General features: G+C 42.9%; 2 protein-coding genes across 5 annotated transcripts in view; one reads left to right on the plus strand and one right to left on the minus strand.

Moving 5' to 3' along the window:
- Nucleotides 1-22,958, plus strand: part of mthfd1a (methylenetetrahydrofolate dehydrogenase (NADP+ dependent) 1a, methenyltetrahydrofolate cyclohydrolase, formyltetrahydrofolate synthetase) — a 23,844-nt gene continuing 886 nt past the window's right edge. The window contains exons 1-26 of one of the 3 annotated variants that reach the window (XM_042094443.1): nucleotides 2-712; nucleotides 1,126-1,235; nucleotides 1,373-1,457; nucleotides 2,160-2,219; nucleotides 2,951-3,004; nucleotides 3,465-3,601; nucleotides 4,566-4,666; nucleotides 6,030-6,166; nucleotides 7,014-7,125; nucleotides 7,610-7,737; nucleotides 8,448-8,545; nucleotides 12,128-12,301; nucleotides 12,892-13,028; nucleotides 13,203-13,249; nucleotides 13,389-13,496; nucleotides 13,779-13,853; nucleotides 13,939-14,034; nucleotides 14,330-14,470; nucleotides 14,973-15,041; nucleotides 15,926-16,037; nucleotides 16,602-16,741; nucleotides 19,090-19,190; nucleotides 19,856-20,033; nucleotides 21,326-21,433; nucleotides 21,601-21,753; nucleotides 22,501-22,583. In XM_042094443.1, the coding sequence (XP_041950377.1) occupies nucleotides 1,135-1,235; nucleotides 1,373-1,457; nucleotides 2,160-2,219; nucleotides 2,951-3,004; nucleotides 3,465-3,601; nucleotides 4,566-4,666; nucleotides 6,030-6,166; nucleotides 7,014-7,125; nucleotides 7,610-7,737; nucleotides 8,448-8,545; nucleotides 12,128-12,301; nucleotides 12,892-13,028; nucleotides 13,203-13,249; nucleotides 13,389-13,496; nucleotides 13,779-13,853; nucleotides 13,939-14,034; nucleotides 14,330-14,470; nucleotides 14,973-15,041; nucleotides 15,926-16,037; nucleotides 16,602-16,741; nucleotides 19,090-19,190; nucleotides 19,856-20,033; nucleotides 21,326-21,433; nucleotides 21,601-21,753; nucleotides 22,501-22,569 (2,721 nt within the window). In that variant the 5' untranslated portion in view covers nucleotides 2-712; nucleotides 1,126-1,134 and the 3' untranslated portion in view covers nucleotides 22,570-22,583. Of the gene's footprint in view, nucleotides 713-1,125; nucleotides 1,236-1,372; nucleotides 1,458-2,159; nucleotides 2,220-2,950; nucleotides 3,005-3,464; nucleotides 3,602-4,565; nucleotides 4,667-6,029; nucleotides 6,167-7,013; nucleotides 7,126-7,609; nucleotides 7,738-8,447; nucleotides 8,546-12,127; nucleotides 12,302-12,891; nucleotides 13,029-13,202; nucleotides 13,250-13,388; nucleotides 13,497-13,778; nucleotides 13,854-13,938; nucleotides 14,035-14,329; nucleotides 14,471-14,972; nucleotides 15,042-15,925; nucleotides 16,038-16,601; nucleotides 16,742-19,089; nucleotides 19,191-19,855; nucleotides 20,084-21,325; nucleotides 21,434-21,600; nucleotides 21,754-22,500; nucleotides 22,584-22,958 lie in introns of those variants that run through there. The other 2 variants (XM_042094445.1, XM_042094444.1) reach the window with 2 other exon arrangements.
- The window catches only part of zbtb25 (zinc finger and BTB domain containing 25), a 26,618-nt gene continuing 20,321 nt past the window's right edge, over nucleotides 16,662-22,958 (minus strand). For both annotated transcript variants that reach the window (XR_006032263.1, XR_006032262.1), the window contains exon 5: nucleotides 16,662-16,672. The gene's annotated coding sequence lies outside the window, so the exon portion shown is untranslated. The remainder of the gene's footprint in view (nucleotides 16,673-22,958) is intronic.

Here is a 22,958-nt window from a genome sequence, read left to right on the forward strand (position 1 = left end):
GGCTCTGCTCAGTCCTAAAATCGGCTTCTTTCAGTCTCTCTTTCTCTTCCCCCACCTTTCCCCCCTTCCTTCCTTCCTCCCCTCCCTCTCCACTCAAACTCAAACAGAAACGGTCTCTTCACTTTTTTGGAAGAGGCTGCTTATGTCTTGCAGTAAACTCAAGAAGGAGGGAGGAATGACACAGGAGAGAGAGAGAGGGCCGAAAAAATGTTTGTCTTCAGCTCCAAGAATTCTACACTCCCTTCTAGCAGGGCCCTGTGATTGGCTGCCGGGTAGCCTTGCAGTAGGACGGCCTACTTCCTGGTGAAGTCCAGCGGTTTGCTGTTTAACCTCTCTGCACTGACCGCCACCCTCCCGACAGGCTTCCCACCCCCACCATAGGGAGCGCCAAAACAACGTGCATTCAGCCTTGGCTCCGAGGTGCTATTCCAAATCTACCTGGCTCACAATCAGGCCGGAGCTGGCAGGAATGCTATGGAAAAAAACTGTCAGCCTGATAAGATAGAGCTTGGGATCGCTGTGCCTGTGCCGAAAAGTTTGCAGTCGACTTTGGAGGAAGAGGAGGAGGAGGAGGAGAAGGAGGAGGCGCCCACAGACGAGGGGTGCAGGAGTGTACAGCTGTGCACGGCCAGCAGTGTGCAGAGCCAGTGACAGAGCAGGGGAGAGGAGCTGGACATCGGGACGCAGAGGGACCGCAGGAGACCAGAGAAAGGTTTGGACTCCACTCCTCTCCTGTCCTCTCCTCTCCTCTGCTGTTGGCCCTGTCTTGCTTGCACATCTTGCACATAGAGCCTTGTGGTGCTTCTCATACTTCTCAATCTGCACTTGATCTCAGCAGATTAAGTCATAACCATGTGTCCATCTGTCTGCTGAACTGCTGGCCAACTTATTGTTGCTTTCTCACTGACGCAGACATTGCGTATCTTCATCTTTCTCTCACTCTCCCAATTTCTATCTCTTTCCCCTCATCTTTTTCTGTTTCTATTTCTTTTTGCATCTCTCTCTCTCTTTCAAATATGCTTTATTGGCACGAGAAATCATATGCTGCATTGCCAAAGCATTCACAGGAATAGTAGAAAATGAACATACATATAAAAACACCTCTCTCTCTCTGTCTCTCTCCAGAAGCTCAACATGCTCTCCGTTGCTGCCACCATTCTCCGCCACGGGGCCGTGAGATGCCGGTGTGGCCAGCGTGCCATGGCAACGGTTATCTCCGGCAACAAGACGTCACAGTGAGTTGGAGTGCAAAGGGTCCCCTGGGTCCCCTCTGGCCAAACCATAACAGGCCCTTTTATACAGAGCCCTAATGTCTGACCGATTGCTCTCTCTCTCTGTCTCTCTCTCTTTCTCTCTCTCTCCCTCTGTCCAGGCTGGTGAGGGAGAGGCTGAAAACAGACGTGGCTGAGATGAGGAGCCATTTCCCAGGCTTCAGGCCAGGCTTGGTTGTGCTCCAGGTGAAGCTTTAACATCTTCATGACTTTCACAGCTCTCAGTCCTCCGCTCTTTTTCACACTGTCCCTCTATTTCTTTGTACGGTTATCTGATCGCGGTGATGTGATATCTTTTTCCTGGTTTTGTGTGTTCTGTATCAAAGAGACTGCCGTTTTGTGAATTGGCATGGCTCCTATTTTGTGAACTGGCATGACCCCTAAAAACTAAAAACCTAAAAACGTCTGCAGAGTGCGTTGTGTGCTGACTGAAAGAAAAAAAAAGCTATGCTAACTCTGTTGACATGCATTGTGCAACAATCCGTGCGTAAGTCAGGGCGAGCCAAATGCCCTAACTATATGACCCATGAGTCTCTCCAGAAGGCTAACATCCCAAATGTTAGCGGTCTGTAATATCATTGTGCATGGCTGTCAGGAGCAGATGAGACAACATTGCAGAACAATAGATCTGACACAATAATACGTTTTCATAATACATAATCAACATAATGAGAGAGCGGCCAGAGGAAGTGGGAGTGCAGCGCTCAGTATTACATCTCCTTCAGTGTACCAAGTGTGCAGTAATGATGATGGACAAGTTAGATTATGGATGTTATCATAGGTTCATTCATTTATTTATTTATTTAATTGTACCTCTTTTGCCTGTCAATTACCTAATCACCTAATTGCCTCATTTACTTACTCACATAAATGTGTTCAACGTCGTAGGTGGGCGACAGGGACGACTCCAATCTGTACATCAGTATGAAGCTGAAGGCTGCGGCAGAGGTGAGAAGACCTACGATAAGACCTACGATAACCCGTATGAGTCGAGGAAGACATCCACAGAGCTCTTATTGCTGGGACTCAGCTGTTCAAAGCACATAGTGGGACACAAAAGCTAAAGGTTTCATCTCTGACATCAGGGTATTAGGCTGGTTACTCTACAGGAAAGTGGGGATTTTGTCAGTAGAATTATGAGCCAATTTTGCTTTTTGCCTTTCTAGAAGACGCTTCCGTGGAAAGTGATGAATAATGAACGCACACATTTTATTATTGCCTAATAACTACACTCCCAGAAACTGAATAATGTTGGCAACATCAGAGCCATAGTCCTAGTTGTGTTACAAAATGTATCACAGAATTTTGACGAATCAGACCCATTGATCTTGTATTGGTGTCATGTAACGTCAGACCCAGTGTTTAGAGTCGTCTGCTGCTGACTGCATGATTATTGTAACATTGTTGGATTTTGGTACAACAGACAATAAGGAATGTTGTATTGCCTTTTTGAGTGTGAAAAAAGTAATGATCTACCCAAGTAAATGTACAATCCTTGGATTGTGGATAAAATAAAGTGGATGTGGATGCAGCACGTCCTGGACCACTTCAAACTGAATGTAAGAACATACAGCATGCTCTGTGTACTTGGTTTCCTTTGTATCATTACTAAATACAGTACCTTCCAGTCTGTAACTGCCATTTTTTTCCCCTTGGCTCCTTCTCTGTCTTTCATCCAGATTGGAATCAGTGCCAACCACATCCGGCTGCCAAGCACTGCCACAGAAGAGGAGGTAAGGAGCCGTGGCGTGGAGCCGCCAGTCAAGCCGCTTTATTGCATATCATCCATTTAGTCACATAGATTAAATGTGGCAACAGCCAAGGTCATCCATGCCAATCATTGCTTAGTGGAAAAACACACCTCCGGGTCTCATTCTCACTCTTTACATGTGTCCCTTTCAACTGAAATGTTTCTGTTTCACTACAATGACCTTCCAGAAACTGCACACGCAAAACGTTTTGTTATGTGGGGGCCAGGATGAGAAAAAAAAATTCCCCAGCTGCTTTCCCCAGACAAGACGCAACATAATACTAAGGCTAATAGTAACGATGCTAATAATAAAAATAATGATAATAACAAGGCTAAACAGTCTCTTGGTCTGAATTGAAATTATGGACCTTTTTGTTTTTGCTGAAGGAACAGAAAGTTACTTTTTGGAGAGTGGTACATGCTTACTCTTGTGCGTCTCGCAGGTGTTGCGAAGCATTGTGTCCGTTAACGAGAACCCTGCAGTGCACGGCCTGATTGTGCAGTTACCTCTGGATTCAGTCAACCCCATCGACACAGAGAAGGTGACCAACGCAGTGGCTCCAGAGAAGGATGTTGATGGGTGAGTGAGTCCTTGAAATTATCCATTCTAAAACATGGCTTGTCACTGAGTTTTTTTGCATGACTGCAAAGTGGTTGTTTTATGAAAGTGAAAGTGACCATGTTTCATATTCCTCCGTTTTTTACAAAATAAACAATTTGTGGATGATCACAAATGAACATGCCATAGAGCTAATTTAAAAAAAGCAAAAAAGGGATATTTGTCTTGCTTAGACACTCCATGTGTATAAGTTCTATGTGTTTTTCTTGGCCTTGGCCCCATGTGATTTCCCATACTATTGGCCCTGAGTACAGATTGTGGTCCCAGTCTCTTCTAGTTGAAGCCGACTTCACTCGGTCTGCCTTATCGACTGCTCTGGTGTGACCAGATGGCCACTGGTCGCGAGCAAAGGCCAAAATACACGCTCGGTATTAGACGCCCACAGCTTTCTGATTCATCCACTGTTTGGTACAAGATATTACAGTGGCAAAAAAAGGAGAACAAATCATGCTGACAAGATTACGGCCCACCCAATCACGATTCAGAACAGACAGAAGGTTGCCCTCTGCTGAACAGTAGCTGTGAATAACTGAATGTGTGACTAGGAAGAGGAATTAGTGAAGGTGTGCTAACATGGCATTGTATTATACACTACACTTGTTATCACTCTTGCACAAACATTACATTACCTAATAAGTGACCACGAGGAAAAGCTACTTTTAAAATGGTCCTATTATGGCCATAAACAAAGATATATGGGAGGTATAGGCCAGCCGCCAATTTACCCAGCAGTTCTTGCATAATACATACTGTACAATATCCAAGCTACTTAAGATACCATCTCCCTGGTGGCTTTTCTCTGAATGTTACATGTATGTAGTAGCAGACATTCCGGTTTGGACAGTGAGGTGAGCAAAAACGAAACTGGTTTGTCAATTTGTGCAACTTATTTGTATAACTGTTTGTTGTATTCCTCTCCACACAGCCTCACTAGCATCAATGCGGGGAAGCTTTCCCGTGGGGACCTGGGAGACTGTTTCATCCCCTGCACACCAAACGGCTGCATGGAGCTCATTGCCCAGGCAGGTGTGTGACGTCATGCATGTTCAACATTTCAGTCACTCTTAATACCCCAGATCATAATTCATCATCAATTCAGTTCATGGCTATGCAAATGAAGCACAGCAACACAGCACCCACTCTAGGGATAAAGAGCATCTGAATAAAGCTGAAGTTACACTATGAAAGCATAGTAGCTTTCATGCATCTGGCTACATCTTTATAATGCTGGGTTTATGAGATGTCCATAATCTGTGAACTAAATTGCAGATCTGCTTCATTTGCATATAGATTGCATATGTATTTACAGTAATTCACTTAACAGATGTTTACTGAGAACTGTGAATGAAACATGAACTGTAAATGAAACTATGAAACAATTTCATTTTGGGGTGGATGTGTTTGTGAGTCAACTTTTGTTATCGTCTTCAAATTAAAATTTGGTGCAATATGATCAATATGAATATGATGTGCAGAACAGATAAACACACTTCTAGTTTTTCTCATTAGCTGTTCAGGCTGCATGAACTATGGTTCTGTGATTCAGGTTATAACAGTCAGTGAAAATGTAAGAAAGGTCATCTCATCACCAACAATATCATCAAAAGACACCAGTTATCATGATATCAAGCTTTTATCAGTGTCAACTTGGCTGTTGGTGATTTTTGCATGTTTTTTTACATGCTTTTCACATAGGTAGGCCTATCTTGCTAGTTTTAGACCAAAAGCGCTTCTTCAAAATGCAGTACAGGCCTAGGCTTCATCTGCCTTGAAATTATGCGTCCTAAAAACTGAACCCTTGATTTTGGTGTTGTTGTCAGCTTATTATCATTGCATAATTATCATTGCTAACTAGATTAGATTATCAGATTCAACTTTACTGTCAAATACATGTACGATATTGTAAAATAGACTAGTAAAATAAAATACAGTTTTACATCTAACCAGAAGCACAAATAGTAGATAATGTGCTGTTGGTAGAAGAAAGAGGCATCACTGTGTTGTATACATGCTGTGTTTGAGGTGGGAAGAATGTGGTGGTGGAAGCCTTGGTGTTCAAACTTGCCGTCAGCTTATTACTTATTAGATCTCTGAAGACTGGAACGACGCGCTTCAACAACAGCTTCTACCCTTCAGCAATTACAGTAGACTCCTGAACTCCTGAAGATTTGCAACTCTACTTATTTATTTATTTTATTTTATCCCCTCCCCCACCGGACTGAGCTACAAAAAATACCACCAACATTTTGTATGGCAATTGAAGTTTCTATTCTATTCTATTCTATTACATAGCCTACACTATAGCCAAAACATTGTCAGTGGGTTTTTTTGCTATCAAGAGAGGAATGAGGCGACACCGGTGACCAGTCTGTTATGTAATGGCATGCAGGTGTATCTGTGGCTGGGAAGAACGCGGTGGTGATCGGGCGGAGCAAGATCGTGGGAGCCCCCATGCACGACCTCCTGCTGTGGAGCCACGCAACAGTCACCACCTGTCACTCAAAGACCCGGGATCTGGCAGCACAGGTGATAACAAACTGTCATCTTTTATCTTGTCACCATCTATTACAATTATTATTATCCACCCTGATTTTCTCTTTTATCTTTTAATTACTCATGAGTTACTCTTTGTAACTCATTTTCATTTTATGACCCTTTCTTTGAGTCCTTTTGTATACGTGCCATACAGAATACAGAAATGAAAAACATATAAGCACCTCTAGCGTGTGCTCGGAGTAGTGCTTGACATCTTGACCATTAATCACATGAGAAGAGAACAGAGGTTAATCATGGCGATTATTGCCATGGCTGCTCAAGTCAAGACTATGTCTTTGTTCTGCTGTAATCTCAATGGAAAAATGTTGCACTTTCAGCATACTAAATTTGCCACAATGTTGTTTCTTTGCTCCACTATTGAATGCTAGGCCTTACTGTTTTTTTTTTCAAAGAGCTTGACTGGTGTGGAATGAAAATAGAGGTCAGCTGAAGAGACACTTGGACACAGAGCTAATAGGATTTGGAAAAAATGGACTACATACACATAAGAGTGTGTCTTCAGAATATTCAGCGGATGCCTTTACATTCACAAGTTCACGGCCATAAACAAAGGCCACACACACACACACACACACACACACACACACACACACACAGCCTGAAGAGGACACATACTTGAGCAGTCCTCTTCTCTACCCACCACCCACAGTGCTAAACGTGCAGTTTGTAGTTGCATATGGCTTATTGAATGGCTTGGGGGTTAGTCATAACAATGTGACTCGACGACGACAACATGACGACGATGATGCAATGGCGAGTAACAGCACTAGCCTCTCTCTACAGGTGGGCGAGTAACAGCACTAGCCTCTCTCTACAGGTGGGCCGGGCGGACATCCTGGTGGTGGGCGCCGGGAAGCCTGAGATGGTGAAGGGGGACTGGGTGAAGGAGGGGGCCGTGGTCATCGATTGCGGGATCAATCACATTCCAGGTCTCCACACTCTTTGTCTCTGTGTATTTACAAGCGCAATTATTAAATACACGCTATTAAATACACGCTAATGTATGTCTGAGAGAGACTTGTATCGAAACGCACATGGAGTTCACTGAACCAATAGGCCTACATTTGATGAACATTGCTTTGTGGGAACTGTGCCAATGACCTTGATTTTACCCCTGCTATTCCATCTTCCCTTGTTGATGCTCTTTAGTGCTCATCATGAATTGCACTTCACAAGTACATTTACAAGATCATTATTATAAACAATACACCATACAACAATATACAAATATACTGTATACCTACTATACAGTGCGTTTATTATTACATACACTGCCTACAAACTGGACACTGTTGAGATATCTCTCTCCACTTTTCTGAACTGAGGAAACGCTTTTAACTCTGTGTGACTAACTGGTGCACTTTCTCCTCCTCTCCCCCATGCTGTTCCTGTCCCGCCCCCCTCCTCCTGCAGACAGCAGTAAGCCCAGCGGGAAACGTGTGGTCGGGGACGTCCACTACGCCTCCGCTAAGGAGCGGGCAGGGTTCATCACCCCAGTGCCAGGAGGCGTGGGTCCAATGACAGTGGCCATGCTGATGGAGGTATGCACAACGCCTCTCTCTAACACCTGATGTGGAAATGAATTATCTCTTAATGTAGGCCGTGTGAATCATCTCACTTGGCTCACTTGGCAGGCTAGAGGGATAGCCTTGTGTTCAGGTTTCAGCTTTTCTAAACCTCTGATGAAAAGTTAATCAGTGAAGAATAGGTAAAACTGTGGAAAACCCGATTGAATATTACAGTAAAACAAAATGATTAAACTCTAACTACAGATCAAATGACAACACTGAGAATGTCATAGTAAATTCACAAGACAGAGTGAGAGAATAAAGTGAAGAGACAGTGGGGCACATTTAGTCTTTCACAGGTAGATCTTTTCATTCCGGAGTGGTTCTTTGCCTGTGCGATGACAGATGCTGTTGTAATTAAACTTGACAGGGTTTTACGGCTAGCATGAATCATCTGAGCTGCTAATCCAGGGGAATCTTATTTAGTAGCATGCTTGAAAAAACACAGCGTCCACCAGGAACAAAATGCATCCCCCACAGCTGCAGAGTCGATGCTCTGTCCACCACAGTTCTACACAAGGGCTTCAATTAATTTCTTTTATGATCATCGGATACTTTTAATTATGACAAGCCTTGGAGACTTTTGATACAAATGCTTATTATTTCTGTTAACCTTTGACATGAAATGTATACATATACAGTATACACACCTGATTACTTTTCCTTTTGTTTGGTTTTACCAGAACACAGTTCAGAGTGCCAAGCGGTTTCTGAATTCATATCGTCCAGGGAAGTGGAACATTACATACATCAAACTGAAACCGGTGCGTCCAAAGCCAAGGTATTCCCATTTGATGCCCTGACATTCATCTGTTGGACAGTCAGGACTTTGAACTAAATAGAGCACCTACATAACACTCTATTCAGTATATTCTCTCTATACTCTATCAGTAGTTTTGTTTTATAGAAGGCTAGACATGATGAAAAGAAGTGGGCAGCATTTACCATTTCTATCTTCTGCTACTGTGTTTGTAGATCATGTATTGCCTTATATTAATATAGTGGAAGAGTTTGTTTTGTGACTTTCTTCAGTAAAATTCACGGTAATAATAAGTCCATTGACTTTAAAGTACATACTCTAACGGACATACTTAGTCCAGTGGACAGAAAGGTGAACCCGGAAATGTTGAGTACACCAAAGTTTTATGATGGAAATATATAGTATGGGTTCCCAGCATGCAGAAACTGCCGGATGCTAATTTGCATATGTTGGGCAATTTGTGTAATTTAGCTAATTAGCATAAATTAGCATAATCACATATATTGACCATATTATAAGAGCTGCTTGGGCAAAATGGACCATGTTAGTATGTTTTTAGGGGTTACTGATGCTGAGTCCATATCTGACATTTTCAAGATTCAAAATCACTATTTAAACGTTTGGTCACGTTTTTACTCTCATTAAGCTGATTTTGCTGAGTTTTTGGGGGCGATTTAGACGGATTTTTGGAGGATAAAAATGTTCAGTGTTTAGGAATAATTTGGATTCTCAAGTTATTTCTGAATTCCACAATCATTTTGGAAATAGCTATTCACTGGCCCTCTGCTGTGACTCACAATTGAGTAACAAAGGGAAGAACTAGCCTCTACTACTCCTCACTGTCCTCATCCGTTGTCCTGTCGCCATATTCTCCAGACTCTTCATCCCTGTCCTTCTGCTGTTTTTGCTGTGTAAATATATTGCCACATGTAACATCACTGCCTTTGCAGAAACAATAATTAGTACAGGCCAGGCCTGCAGCTGCACAGCTGCACTTTCCAGATACATGTATACACAGTTTTAACCCAGCTTTGCAGTTACAGCTGATAACATCTAACAAATCAGGAGGAGCAACAGGATAGGACAGAATCAAGGGTGGGCAAGTTCCTCTCCTTTCTTCATACCTGTCTTCTAACTCCCTCCAAACGCGGTTATATCCACAGCCGGTGGATCAGGACGGTCTGCTGCTTTCCAAAGCAGCACCTGTAGATGGGCACGTTTTCCATGGAGGAGCAAGACCTCACCGCCAGGGATGAATTACTGCACGGGCCTACCGGGCCAGGCCCAGGGGCCCAAGGGGTCAGGGGACCCTGAAGCCCAAGCCTTTGCATGAAATCATTGCCTCAATATCAACACATCAGGATGTAGGCTATGAATCTGATTGAATTTAGTATTGGCCATCCCCAAAATGCACCAGAATACAGGAAATCACATCAAACAAATTAAAACATTTATGAGGAAGGACCCCCAAACCCCCCTTCCACATATGCGACAATTAATGGGGGGCCCTGGGCCCAGGGTCCCGAAAGTTCATAATCTGTCCATGCTCACCGCTAGGTAAGCAAAAGGATCTTGTAAGGGGTACTGAAAAGCTTACAGAGGCCTTCAGACCTTGAGCCCCTGCCCCCGCCGGACAGCTTTAGGCTGGAGTTGGCGGTGGCCCTGGCTGCGGAGCAGAGCAGAGGTGGAGCGGCAAGGAGGTGGTGCCTTGAGGACGGACGGTTGGCGGAGCCTGTTTAAGTCGGCCTGTTCGCCGGTGCTCTTTAGAAAAATAAGGGGGAAAAAAAGGTTTGTTGTGTGAAATCCGATGGCACGAGCCAGAGAGAAGGTCTAGGCCTTGGCGCGATTGTGGCGGTGTGGAGCGGCCGGAACAGCGGAGGACAGCTCTGCGACAAGGCAGCAGAGGAGGGACGCCAACGTCGGTAGCTGTAGCCTGATTGCGCAGCGTGGTCCGGCTGCGATGGAACTGGAGTCTGCTGCCCCGACTGGCGAGACGACGGAGTGGAGCATCGGAGGTGCAGTGCCAGTTACGGTGCTCAGCGCCGGGGAGTCTGTGGCAGTGGAGGCTAGGCCCCACCAGGTGTTGGAGGAACGTTGCGGTGGTGCACACTGCAGAAGTGCGACCTGAGGGTGTTCTCTGAAGGGAGCTGGGGACGAGAGGCGACAGACCAGGTGACTGCTAGCACGCCCCGCATTGGGCCACTGGTGGTTGTGGTTCCCCAGGGTGAGTAGGGCTCTTGCGGTGTGTGCACCCCACCTGCTGTGTGGCAGTGCCAGAGACTAATTGCTGGACTGAATGTGGGAACGCCCACGCCGAGGATGGCAATGGCTTGCTGGGGGAGCTGTGAAACGCCAGCGTGCTGGACTGTGCTTGAGATTTCCACAATGTTTTGCGCTGGGGATTCTGGGAGAACTGAATGATCATCTCAATACCAATGTTTCCAAAAAGGCTTGTCCCAAGGAGAACAGTATTACCTTAAACACACATGAGAAAACTGAATAGTCCAATCAGTAGACTAGGATAAGCTAGCCAACTATGCTACTTTGTTTACAATATTTCCAGGCTTCAACCAGACAGCTGAATGTGGTAGAGTTGTAATAGAAATAGTAGGCCTAAGCTATAGGCTAATCTGCATAAAGTGTGCTGTCATAAATATCAGACATTCAGTATTCTCTCTTTTTATATCAGGATATAAAATAATACAGATATATTACATTGTAATCCTCTGGTATTCTAAGGTAGGCTATTGAAATGTCTAGCCCCCCCTCCAAAAAAAGAAAAATCGAGGTTTGCATCAAACCGTGGGTCAAAAATCGATATATGAATCCAATTGTTAGGTTGGTGTATCGTTACAGCCCTACTGTATATCGCTACAGTCCTATCCTCCAAAAATCTGTCTAAATTGTACCAAAAAACTCAGCAAAATCAGCTTAATGAGAGTAAAATGTGACCAAACCAAGTTTAAATAGTGATTTTGAATCTTGAAAATGTCGGATATGGACTCAGCATCTCCAGTAACCCCTAAAAACATACTAACATTGTCCATTTTGGCCAAGCAGCTCTTATAATATGATCAATATAGGCTATTATGCTAATTTATGCTAATTCGCTCAATTACACAAATTGTCCAACATATGCAAATTAGCATCCGGCAGTTTCTGCATGCTGGGAACCCATACTATATATTTCCATCATAAAACTTTGGTGTACTCAACATTTCCGGGTCCACAATGGGCTCTATGGGCTGTCCACCGGACTATACTGTGCATGTGGGTGTTTCAGCACTGTTGATCCGCTTAAGAGTAGACGCCACAGGCAGACCCCCTGGAGATGTTAATCACGAGAGCACTTTAACAGTATATCTCACGGCGCAATGTTCCGCTCACGACCATGCAGTAGTTTTTTTCTGCATTTGATTGCAGCTTCTCGGGCTAAATTAAGAGTCTAAATGCATTAGTGTGTTCTAGGAAATATGACATAACATTGTATTGCTCTTATCCTCTTTGTTAGCGAAATCTAACGTTGCTGACGTCTCTCCATCTCCATCCCTCTCTGTGGTCCCTGTTTGTTTTATGTAACGCCACTTTGCTTACCTCCTGCAGTGATGCTGCAATTTCCCGGGCGTGTGCTACCAAGCCTGTCATGAAGCTTGCCAGGGAGGTGGGCCTGTTCTCGGAGGAAGTGGAGCCGCACGGACGCCACAGGGCCAAGGTCCAGCTGGACGTCCTGACGCGCATGAGAGCACAGCCTGATGGGAAATATGTGGTGGTCACAGGGTGAGATCATAATGGAAATGGGAATCAAATTGGAATGTTCAAACTGCATTCCAGTTAAACTGACCGACAACAATAAATAAACCCTTCACTAACAATTGCTCCCATGCTGAGCATATTTGGTCAAAATGTCAACCAATATTTATAGAATAAACCTATTTATAATAAGGTAGGGTTTGATTCTGAGAGCATTGTGTGTAGGATACACATTAAAAATTAAAAGTTCTATAAAGCTACAGTATAGTGAGTGTACATTAATGCTAAACCTGCCCACTGTAGTGAAGGAAAATAGCTATGACTAGGTGAACGCAATGTTTACCTGATGTTGCTGTTGCTGCAGTGTTAATATAGGGTTAGATTCACTTTATAAGCATTGTTATGTACACACTGTTCCAATCATCCCATTCCATCCCAGTTATTAATGTTATTAGCACTTTGTCTATTGAGCCGTGAGCTACACATAACATTAGCCTACTTTGTGAGACAACCATATTGACAAATGTGCACTCAGCAGTAAGGGAAATTGATGGACACACATTACCTGAGGCTATTAATTTTCTTGTGTTTACTTTGATGATGGATCTCCTGTGTAGAATCACACCTACTCCACTGGGAGAAGGCAAGACCACAACCACCCTTGGACTAGCTCAAGCACTTGGGGCACACCTTAATGTAAACAGCATTGCTTGTATACGGCAACCTACTGCAGGGGCTACATTTAGCGTCAAAGGTAAACAGTTAGCTTTAGCAAATAATATAGATACATGGATAATGCTGTATGCTAGCCTGATTTGATTAGTAAAATTATGTAGGTGATGAGATATCCTATTCCTTTTTCCAGATGTTCTAAGCTACCACTATAAAATGGTTTGTCTTACTAAGATTTCTCCCTCCTTCTTAATAGGGGGTGCGGTTGGAGGGGGATATGCCCAAATTCTTCCAATAGAGGAGGTATGGACACTTTCCTCAAAATAATGTTAAATCATTACAGAATAGGAAAAAACAGTGTCACAAGGGTATTTGTTCAAGTAGGCATAGTTGATTTGTTTCTTTTTATTGTTTGTTTATTATTTGTTGTTTATTTCAAAAGGCCAGTCTGCACCTAACCAGCGACACTCAAGCAGTCTCCACAGCCACAAGTCTGGTGATGGACTCCATCACCTCTCGGATGCATTGTGAATCTCAGCAAAACCACCAGGTGACTCCCCTCTTGGTCCCCCTGGGTTATCATGTTAATGTTTAGCCATATGTGTCCTCATATGTAAAGGTTTGCATGTTTGATCATGTATGCATGTATATGTGTCTGCAATGTTAATGCATAATGCATTTGCATGTATATGCAGAGTGCTGACTGTTTTTGAGAATGCATATGTTCTCTTTGATGTCTGGTTACACGTGTCCATCTAATGAGATTTTTCTCATGTGCTGTTTTTCTGGCTTGTGTTGTAGTGGCCTGAATTTCCTCTCTCCATTTACACAGACTCTGTTTGATCTCCTGGTCCCTCTTCGTGACGGTCAGAGAGAATTTTCTACACCTCAGCTGAAGAGGATGGAGGCAAGTTAACTCATGTTCAAAGCCTGCTCAACATTATCAGCCTCTGCATTGACCTAAAACTCTCTGTTTACTCGTTGACCTTCAGAAACTTGGAATTGACAAAATGGACCCTCTGACACTAACTGACAAGGAGATAAGACAATTTGTGAAACTGGACATTGATCCTCTCAAAGTGTCTGTGGTATGTCGCCAACAAGAGCTAGATTTAGAACTCTCTGACTTTTTCTGACCTTTGGCTATATGGGTTATTTCTGTGTGTGTGTGTGTGTGTGTGTGTGTGTGTGTGTGTGTGCGTGTGTGCGTGTGTGTGTGTGTGTGTGTGTGTGTGTGTGTGTGTGTGTGTGTGTGTGTGTGCGTGTGGTTTGCAGATATTCTGCTTGCATGTATAAGTATCTGTTTTTTGATGAGAGTATATGTGGGTGCCATACAAACCAGCCTTAAATCAATCTGTATGTGTTTGGGTCTCTTATCAACAGGACAAGCTCAGCCACAACATAGGGAATGAAATCATGGCCATCTTGGCTTTAAGCACAAGCATTCAGGACTTGCAGGAGCGCCTGGCTAAAATGGTGGTAACCAGCGACTGCTTTGGAGAACCTGTCACCACGGAAGACCTGGTTAGTGTCTGGAGAAAGCCTCTCCGTGTGTGTGTGTGTGTGTATGTAGGGCATTTTAAACTTGCTGCGGTGTGTGTGTACATACCCAGTGGATGCCTACAGATGAGCTTTCTGGTATGGCAACAAGCATATACAGTAGCAACAGAAATAGCCTGCTGTGCTGGTCCCACTGGATCAGGGTCACAGGTCCTTTGGAAGATTGTAAACAAAAATCAGGAGAAGCAAATCTGCTGCTTTCTGTCATCACTTAGCCTACAAATTAGTATTTGGAAAGCCATCTAGATTACCAGTTATCTTGGATCTCTGCAAAAGCCAATTCCACACAGGCTACTTACATTTGGCAAGGTGAGGTGCAGTGATACAGTATAATGTATTGTAGTGACTCATTGACATAAAGTTAAAAATGAAACAAAATACCAATACCATACCAAAGGGTTTTTTTGTACGGCCAACCATTGAATGGTTTATGTGTACTGACAATAACTTTTACCGTGTCCTGCAGGGTGTCACAGGTGTGTTGACCGTCCTTCTCAGAGATGCATTGAAACCCTGCTTGATGCAAACAGTGGAGGTGAGAGTCCTTATTTGAACCTTTCCCCTGCTTTCTGCTTCCTCCCCTGCAGGCTTAGAGCTTGGGGCGGCCCAACTGAACAGATGTTGAATTATGCAAATCTTGTTGCGCTCTTTAAAGAAAATAAACATAGTGAGGATGACATCTTCCCCTGGAAATAGGCACAGAAACATTTTCTATTTCTGTTCTATATTCTATTTTCCCTTTTGCTAAGTGCTGTTTAGCCTGTAAAAATCCAAACTAGTCTGGTTACTCTTGATTGGGAAATGTTTGCAACACTTCAATCGCGACGGGCACTAACTTTAAAATCATTGGTCCAGTCTTACCAATCACATTGATCAGAGATTCCTAACATTGCTTCCTACTTTGACTAAACTTTTTAAACTGACAATAAACAGCATCAACAGTCAGGAAACAATGTATGTGAGTCTACCTTTGCTGTAAATAAATTGCTACATTTTTCCAACTGCATTTTGTGATGTTTGCAGGAGTTGCTGCTTCTGTTTATCACAATAAGTTTCGGTTTCGACTTCCCCTCTCGTCGCTGATTGGCCTGACATTTTTCTTGTCTGAGGGAAACGGTTATCTCTCTGAAAGAATATCTAGGTGGGAGGGGCCAGGCTAAGTGCTGTTAGCACAATAATATGGTCATGGTAGAGTTCGGCTTTGTTTCATCGTGGTAATTCAACTCATGACCTTCCAGAGCTACCCAAATAGCACCTGATTTTGGAGTGGATGCTCCATATCAGATGGGAATCAGATCAGCCCTGTTCAGCCTGTATCCGCCACACTACCTGTATTATATCAGACACATATTGATGTCATAACTCTTCATGTATTTGGTTTCTGTTGCTCTCTGTCTGGTCTATTTCTCCCAACCCCAGGGGAGTCCAGTGTTTATTCACACAAGCCCATCTTCTGACATTGCTCATGGCAACTCGTCCATCCTGGCCGACAAAATGGCCTTGAAACTGGTGGGGCCTGCAGGTTTTGTGGGTGAGTCATCTTCAGTTTAATATGTCTTTCTCATGGGTGCGATGTTGGCCTCTGGTTGATTTTGTCCGCTGCCTGCTCCCTTGTCATTCATTGGTTTGATTGAGAGGGATCGTTTCCATTCACTGCATTAGTATTGAGCAAGGTTGCAGAAGGACAGCTCGAGTTGATCATTTCAGAGTGACATTTTAGTCCAAAATGAGAAGCATAATTCTGTGGGTTAATAATGCAGGAGCATCATAAAGAGATATCTTTCATCTTTTGTCTTGCACACATAAATGAAGACTGAACATACCAAGTAACTAAAGCATTGTTGAGTACATTACATTTATAACATAACTACAGCATTTGAACAGCAGAATTGACACAGTAGAAATACACAGCACATTGCTGGCTCCCCTGTGTCTGATTGGATAGCTACTGTTCAATGTACTTTTAACCTGATGGGTTCAGTGAAAGAATCCACTGAACTGGATTGCTGTCAGGTCAGCCTAGTGTACAGTTTTGCCAATGTAATGATACAGTATCTAAGACTTGAATGACCAACTCCCCCTCAATTTCTTGCAGTGACTGAAGCCGGCTGCGGTGCAGAAATTGGTCTGGAGAAGTTCTTCAACATTAAGTGCCGATATTCAGGCCTGCAGCCAGATGTGACGGTGATGGTGGCTACTGTCCGTGCTCTCAAGATGCACGGAGGAGATCAGAAGGTAAGACAGTTATTAAAACATGAGTGTATAAAATAAAACATACTGTAATATCACATCATGGATAAAAAAGATATGGATAAATTCTGAATGATGTCCATACTGGGGAGACAATTAGAAATGATACACTGAGATATGTTATGGGATAGCATTAGTAAGCCTTGGTTGAGGTTTATGCAAGATATTGTTTTATGCTAAGTAGGGTTCTGGTTAGCTAATATTGAGTTAGAAGCTCTGAAAGAGAATGAGGCATTGCCACCTATTTTATTTCTATTTCTGGCGTTCTGCTTGTTCAAATAGGATGACGCACCTGTCCTCAATAACAGTTGTTATTATTAGTTGTTGTTTTGGTTACTGAGGTATTTGGAGCACATAGCTTGTTATATCTGCAGATTTGACTGGAGACTGAGATATATCAAAAAAGGAACCTGCTTTTCAGCCAGTGACACTAAGAATGAGACAGTCAAATGGACATGTTACCTGTTTCACTGCACAGTTACTCTCTGAGGAAAAAAAGGTCACAAACTTGTACTTGGGCCATTAAAAACTGTCAGCCTGCCTGCCTCCACCTCTGTCTGTCCCTGTCTGATGCCTGTGTAACTGCTGCACTGTGGGACGTGTTAGTGTGTGCCGGAGCCAGCCAGCGCCGGCCTCCCAGAACGCTGTCACTGAGGCGAGGCTGCGGCAGAGTGCAGACAAAGCACACAGACGCTCTCATTACAGGGTCACCCAGGGCCACTCTCGCATCAGGCTCTCGTAAGTGTCAGAGATGGAAAGATACAGGTGGTAGAGAGAGAGAGAGAGAGAGAGAGAAGAGGGAGAGAAAGGTAGAGAGAGATAGAGAGAGAGAGAAAAGAGGGAGAGAAAGAGAAAGGTAGAGAGAGAGAAAGAGGGACAGAACAGAGCGAGAGAAAGAGAAAGGTAGAGAGAGTGGTGAAGAGAGAGAGAGAGAGCGATGCATAGCTGATTTTGTACATAGAAGAAGAGATCATAGGGACAGATCTCCTGGGCAAGCAGCAGGGCCTGAGGCGCTTGCTAGGCTGATGTAAATTGTTGAGACACTCAGGGCAACCACAGTGCATTTGGGAAAACTAAACACATCCAACCTTTCTCAGAGACAGGATTAGTGAACAAGCTAGAGACCACGTGTGTATCTGTGTGTGTGTGTGTGTGTGTCTGTCTGTCTGTCTGTCTGTCTGCCTGTCTGTCTGTCTGTGTATGTGTGTGTGTGTGTGTGTGTGTGTGTGTGTGTGTGTGTGTGTGTGTGTGTGAATGAGTAAAAGTGTGTGTGTGTGTGTGTGTGTATGAGAGAGAGAGAGAGAGAGAGAGAGACAGAGAGAGAGACAGAGAGAGACAGAGAGACAGAGTTTACTGTCACCAGGGCATGTTTACTGTACGGTCTGGCTTTGCATAGTTAAGATGTCTCTGTCCACTGACCAGATCTCCATGCTGCAGGTCACAGCTAGCTTGACCTCACCAGCGAAGTGTGCAGCAGGAGTAATGTCTCATGTGTTTGTATGAGTGCAATGAACTCCACTGTTGTCTGAGCTATATGTATACATGTATTTACATCAAGCATTGACATACTAACATGGCATAACAACACTGTGGTATTATGTATGTGCCTTAATACAGCATGACAGTTTAATAACAAATAAAAAATGGAAATAAAATGAAAAATATTTTTTTATAAAGTCATGGTCTTTTAGATAGATAGATAGATAGATAGATAGATAGATACAGTAGATACTTTATTGATCCCCAAGGGGAAATCCAAGGTCGCAGTAGCATACAGACATCACACACAACATGCACTTACAGCAGAAAAAGTAAATAATATACATAAAAAAAACTCCACTGTACAATAGAGACAGTAGAAGATAATGATACTAAAATACTAAATACTAAATATACTATATACACTAAATCAATCAACATAGTGTGCTTAAGGTTGATCGAGCATGAGAGGGCAGGGACTGAGCCTGTAATTCAGTGTGCAGCTGAGGATGATCGCTTCCTTGTTGTCCCTGTCAAGGGTGCCATTGTCGTGGACCCCTCAACAGACACAATCAAGATGCAATATACAGTTGAAAGGGTGGGGATAGTAATATGGACATATAAGAGTAGTTTTTGCAATATGGTGAGATATTAGTGGCTGATATTGTATATAGAAATGTTATTCATTAAATCATGTTTACATGTACTTTTTTAAGAATACACCATCATTTGATTCACTTCAAGATTGATGCAAAAAGTAGAAAACATATCACTAAGTTACCATGGCATTAGGATAGGCATTTGTTGATTGCATGTCACCTTAATAATGACATTTAGCTACATCTTTCCTATAGAATGGGAACCGATTGGAGTTTGGCTGTAGCCATTTAAGAAGACAGATTGAAAATGCAAGAGCTTATGGATTACCAGTGGTGGTAGCCATCAATATGTTTTGGTAAGTGTATCAATTTAGATGTACCGTATCTGAAATAATGCATACACACAAACACACACCAGCTTTTGCTAAACATGTCATAGGTTTACCTGTGTGAGTATGACTCACCATCCATTGTTCCCATATCCATAGTTTTATTTTGACACTTTATTGAGTTTGCATACCCAGCTCTCCTGCTCCATTTCAGGGAAAGGTTCAGTCAAGTTCAGTGGAAATGTAATTATAGGCTGTATATATTTTGTGAGTATGACTCAGACTAATGTCTTCAGGGCTTCAGCCAGTCTCTGATGAAATTGCCATCCATGTTACTCTAACCTTTCCTTAGAAAAATGTTCCAGATAGTAACTACTTTTATGCTGTGTAGTAGTCAAAGGATTTGGAAAATGTCTATTCTGGGTTCCGATTAAATCTACACTTATTTTTACACACGTGTGACAAAGAGGCTACTTACCGGTACATGCAAACATACTGTGTTATAATCCGTTTTCTAAATTTTGAAAATGTAGAATGTGGCTCTTGTTCTTCATGAAAATAGCCACTAGTCTTTTCAAATCATTAGCTCCCCTGTGGTTAGTCAGCTATCACATACTTGTATGAACAAACATGTATTTCTGTTTTTGTGTGTGTGTGTGTGTGTGTGTGTGTGTGTGTGTATTCCTCCAAAGCTCTGACACAGAGGATGAGTTGGAGATGGTCTCTGCCCAGGCCAGGTTAGCTGGGGCTTTTGATGTGGTGCGCTGCACTCATTGGGCTGAGGGGGGCGCTGGCGCCGTGGCTCTGGGAAAGGCTGTGCAGAGAGCTGCAGAAGTCCCCCATCCATTTAAGTACCTCTACCCCCTGGAGGTAAAGAAGGGCATTTGCTCTCTGTTTTTAAGTACCTCTACCCCCTGGAGGTAAAGAAGGGCATTTGCTCTCTTTATTTCATTCATTTATTATTAATATATGTTTGCAGTGAAAGTAATTGTCATTGGTCTGTAATGCCATACCCTGCGTGAACAGCATATCTCAGATAAGTTGTTAATTTGTAGTTGTTTTTTGTCTACATTTCATTTAATTGCAAGTGATAGAACCTTCTGACTGACAAAATAATAATTGTGTATCCTGACAGGAAATGACCACAGATGCCTAATGCAACTATGTTGTATAGTATGTTTTCTGAGATTGTTTGTGTGTGTGTGTGTGTGTGTGTGTGTCACTGTGAGTGAGTGTGCAGCCTACATACTGTACATGCGCGCGAGTCGGGGTGGTTACTTAGCTCATCCAAATCTATATGACCCTCCTCACACTGATGCAGACTATGCCCCTGTTTCCCATTAACTAATGGCAGCCCCACCACCACCCACTCCCACTCACACCACCACAGCTGTTTCATCTCTTCAGCTCGTAGCTGACGACAAAGCCTCAGGCAATTAGCACTCGCCAACTAAAGCGACTGTGACCCCTTATTACACCTGCGTGTGAGTCTCATAATCCCTACCATGTCCACCATTATGGTTAGTGACTTTTTCAAACAAAGACAATTAATTCTAAAGTCTATAAATAAAACAGACTATAAAGTTAGATATTTTAACTGGGCACAAGTGGTCTTTAACAACCAGAGATTCTGTCTTTGTCCATCTAAAGCAGTGGTTCTCAAATGGGGGTACATGAAGGCACTCCAGGGGGTACGTGAAATTTTAAAATATACATATATTTAAAAAGTAGAATCCATGCAAAAATACTTTAAAAACAATTATTTAATAAATATTTCAGGAAAATGTAAGTTCATAAAATGAATTTTATATTTCAGTAGGCTATTCAATTTCATTATCCTAAAAACCCAGAGTCGCCCCCATACCAGGATGGTTCGACCCAACCTGTCACATGCCACCTGCCATCACCTGTCAATCACTGTCAAAACTCAAACGATGGAGTCGTGATTGAAGCATAGCGGTAATTCTTGTGCGCTGGTTAGGGGGTACTTGGCTGAAAAAATATTTCACAGGGGGTACATCACTGAAAAAAGGTTGAGAACCACTGATCTAAAGAATGTTTGAATAAGTGGGTTGAGCTGAAGGAGTTCAGGTCACCTTTGAGTAATGTGTTGTTTTAGCCTAATGTTTTGAAGACCCTAAGAAGTGTTAATTATTTTCAAGATGTCCATTGAAGAGAAGATTCGCACGGTGGCCCAGAGAATGTATGGAGTCAAAGACATACAGCTATCAGCGCAAGCACTGAACAAGATCAGACTTTATACGAAACAGGTTAGGGGCCATTTTTAACAAAAATCAGCTTAACACTTATTATTTCTATCCGTTGTTAATGTGTCCTTTTGGATCTAAGAGGTTTCTGTTTCAGCGGTCTACTTTGTATCACTGATGGTGAGCTTGTTGTCAATGCTGTCTTTTAATGTGTTCGTTCTTTCTCAAAGGGGTTGGCAAATTTGCCGATCTGTGTTGCCAAGACCCACCTGTCACTGAGCCCTGAACAGGGGAGGACGGGAGTGCCCAAAGACTTCACCCTGCCCATCGTGGACATCCAGCCTAATGTGGGAGCCGGGTTCCTGTGTCCTGTGGTCAACAATGTGAGTGCCTTCTCTGGTGCGGACAGCACCACCTGTGGATGAACAAAGATTAATGGCTATTAAAAAAATATATCTCTGGCAATGTCTGTTTCATTGCATAATTTAATGGTTCTGAGAATATTTTTTATTATCTTTTTATGTCTTAGTATAATTTTTAGCACACAAATATATATAAATAATAAATTGGATTTTGAAGTATGTCTCTCCTTTACTTCACTATGTGATATGTAATAGGGAAGAGAGAAAATTGTGCTGGAAAACATCCCATGGTGTAACATTTGAGAAGGTTGTTTGGGTGATTATCCACAGAGAAAAGAAAGCAGTGGACATGTTGTTTTCCACACTAAAAGTACAGTAGTTGCTAGGTTGCAGAGCTTTACTTAACGTAAAAGTGTGAATAACACATGCGTCTGTTTAATCAGGCGCTCACCTTGTCTGCCTGACGTGTGTGTTCATCTGTGTGTGTGAGTAGGTGAGTGAGACAGATAGAGAGAAAGAGACAGTGAAAATGCAGAGAGAAAGAGACAGTAAAAATGTTGTTGAAAACTACCGGTATATGTTGTTGCATTGTCGATGTTGTAAAGTTTTTGTCTTCAAAACATATGTAATTTGTGATGATTTTTTTTCTACATTCATTTGATCACAAATCAGTGTCTTTAATTGGTGTGCATGTAAAACTATAGTCTAGAAGAAGCACTCTCTCACCTTTCCACCACCTTCTCCCCTCTGTCGATATACCTTCACTAGATGACTCCATCGCACAGACTAATATGGCCCTGTTACCATGACAACGACCTCTATTCCGTCATGCAATAGGTTCAGACCCCAAGGTAAGTGTAAACAAAAGTGTGTCTTGCCTCGGCTTGTTCCAATCCATCCTCCCATTTTCATTAAATAGATGCCTAGCTTTTACATAGTAACCACATCAGCTCACCGAAGAGCCATATGGTCATCTGTAGCAGAGTAAACATTTCATGCCCAGGACCTTTAATCTTTATCACGGACCAGACTGCTGTTTTCATTGCTTTTTCTTTATCTGGCTTCTCTCTCTCTCTCTCTCTCTCTCTCTCTCTCTTTCTCTCTCTCTCACTTGCCATTTTCTTTCTCTCTCTCTCTTTCTCTCTTTCTCTCTCTCACTTGCCTTCTCTCTCTCTTTCTCTCTCTCTCACTTGCCTTCTTTTTCTCTCTTTCTCTCTCTCTCTCTC

This window comes from Alosa sapidissima, chromosome 6 (assembly GCF_018492685.1).
Source record: "Alosa sapidissima isolate fAloSap1 chromosome 6, fAloSap1.pri, whole genome shotgun sequence".
NCBI lineage: Eukaryota > Metazoa > Chordata > Actinopteri > Clupeiformes > Clupeidae > Alosa > Alosa sapidissima.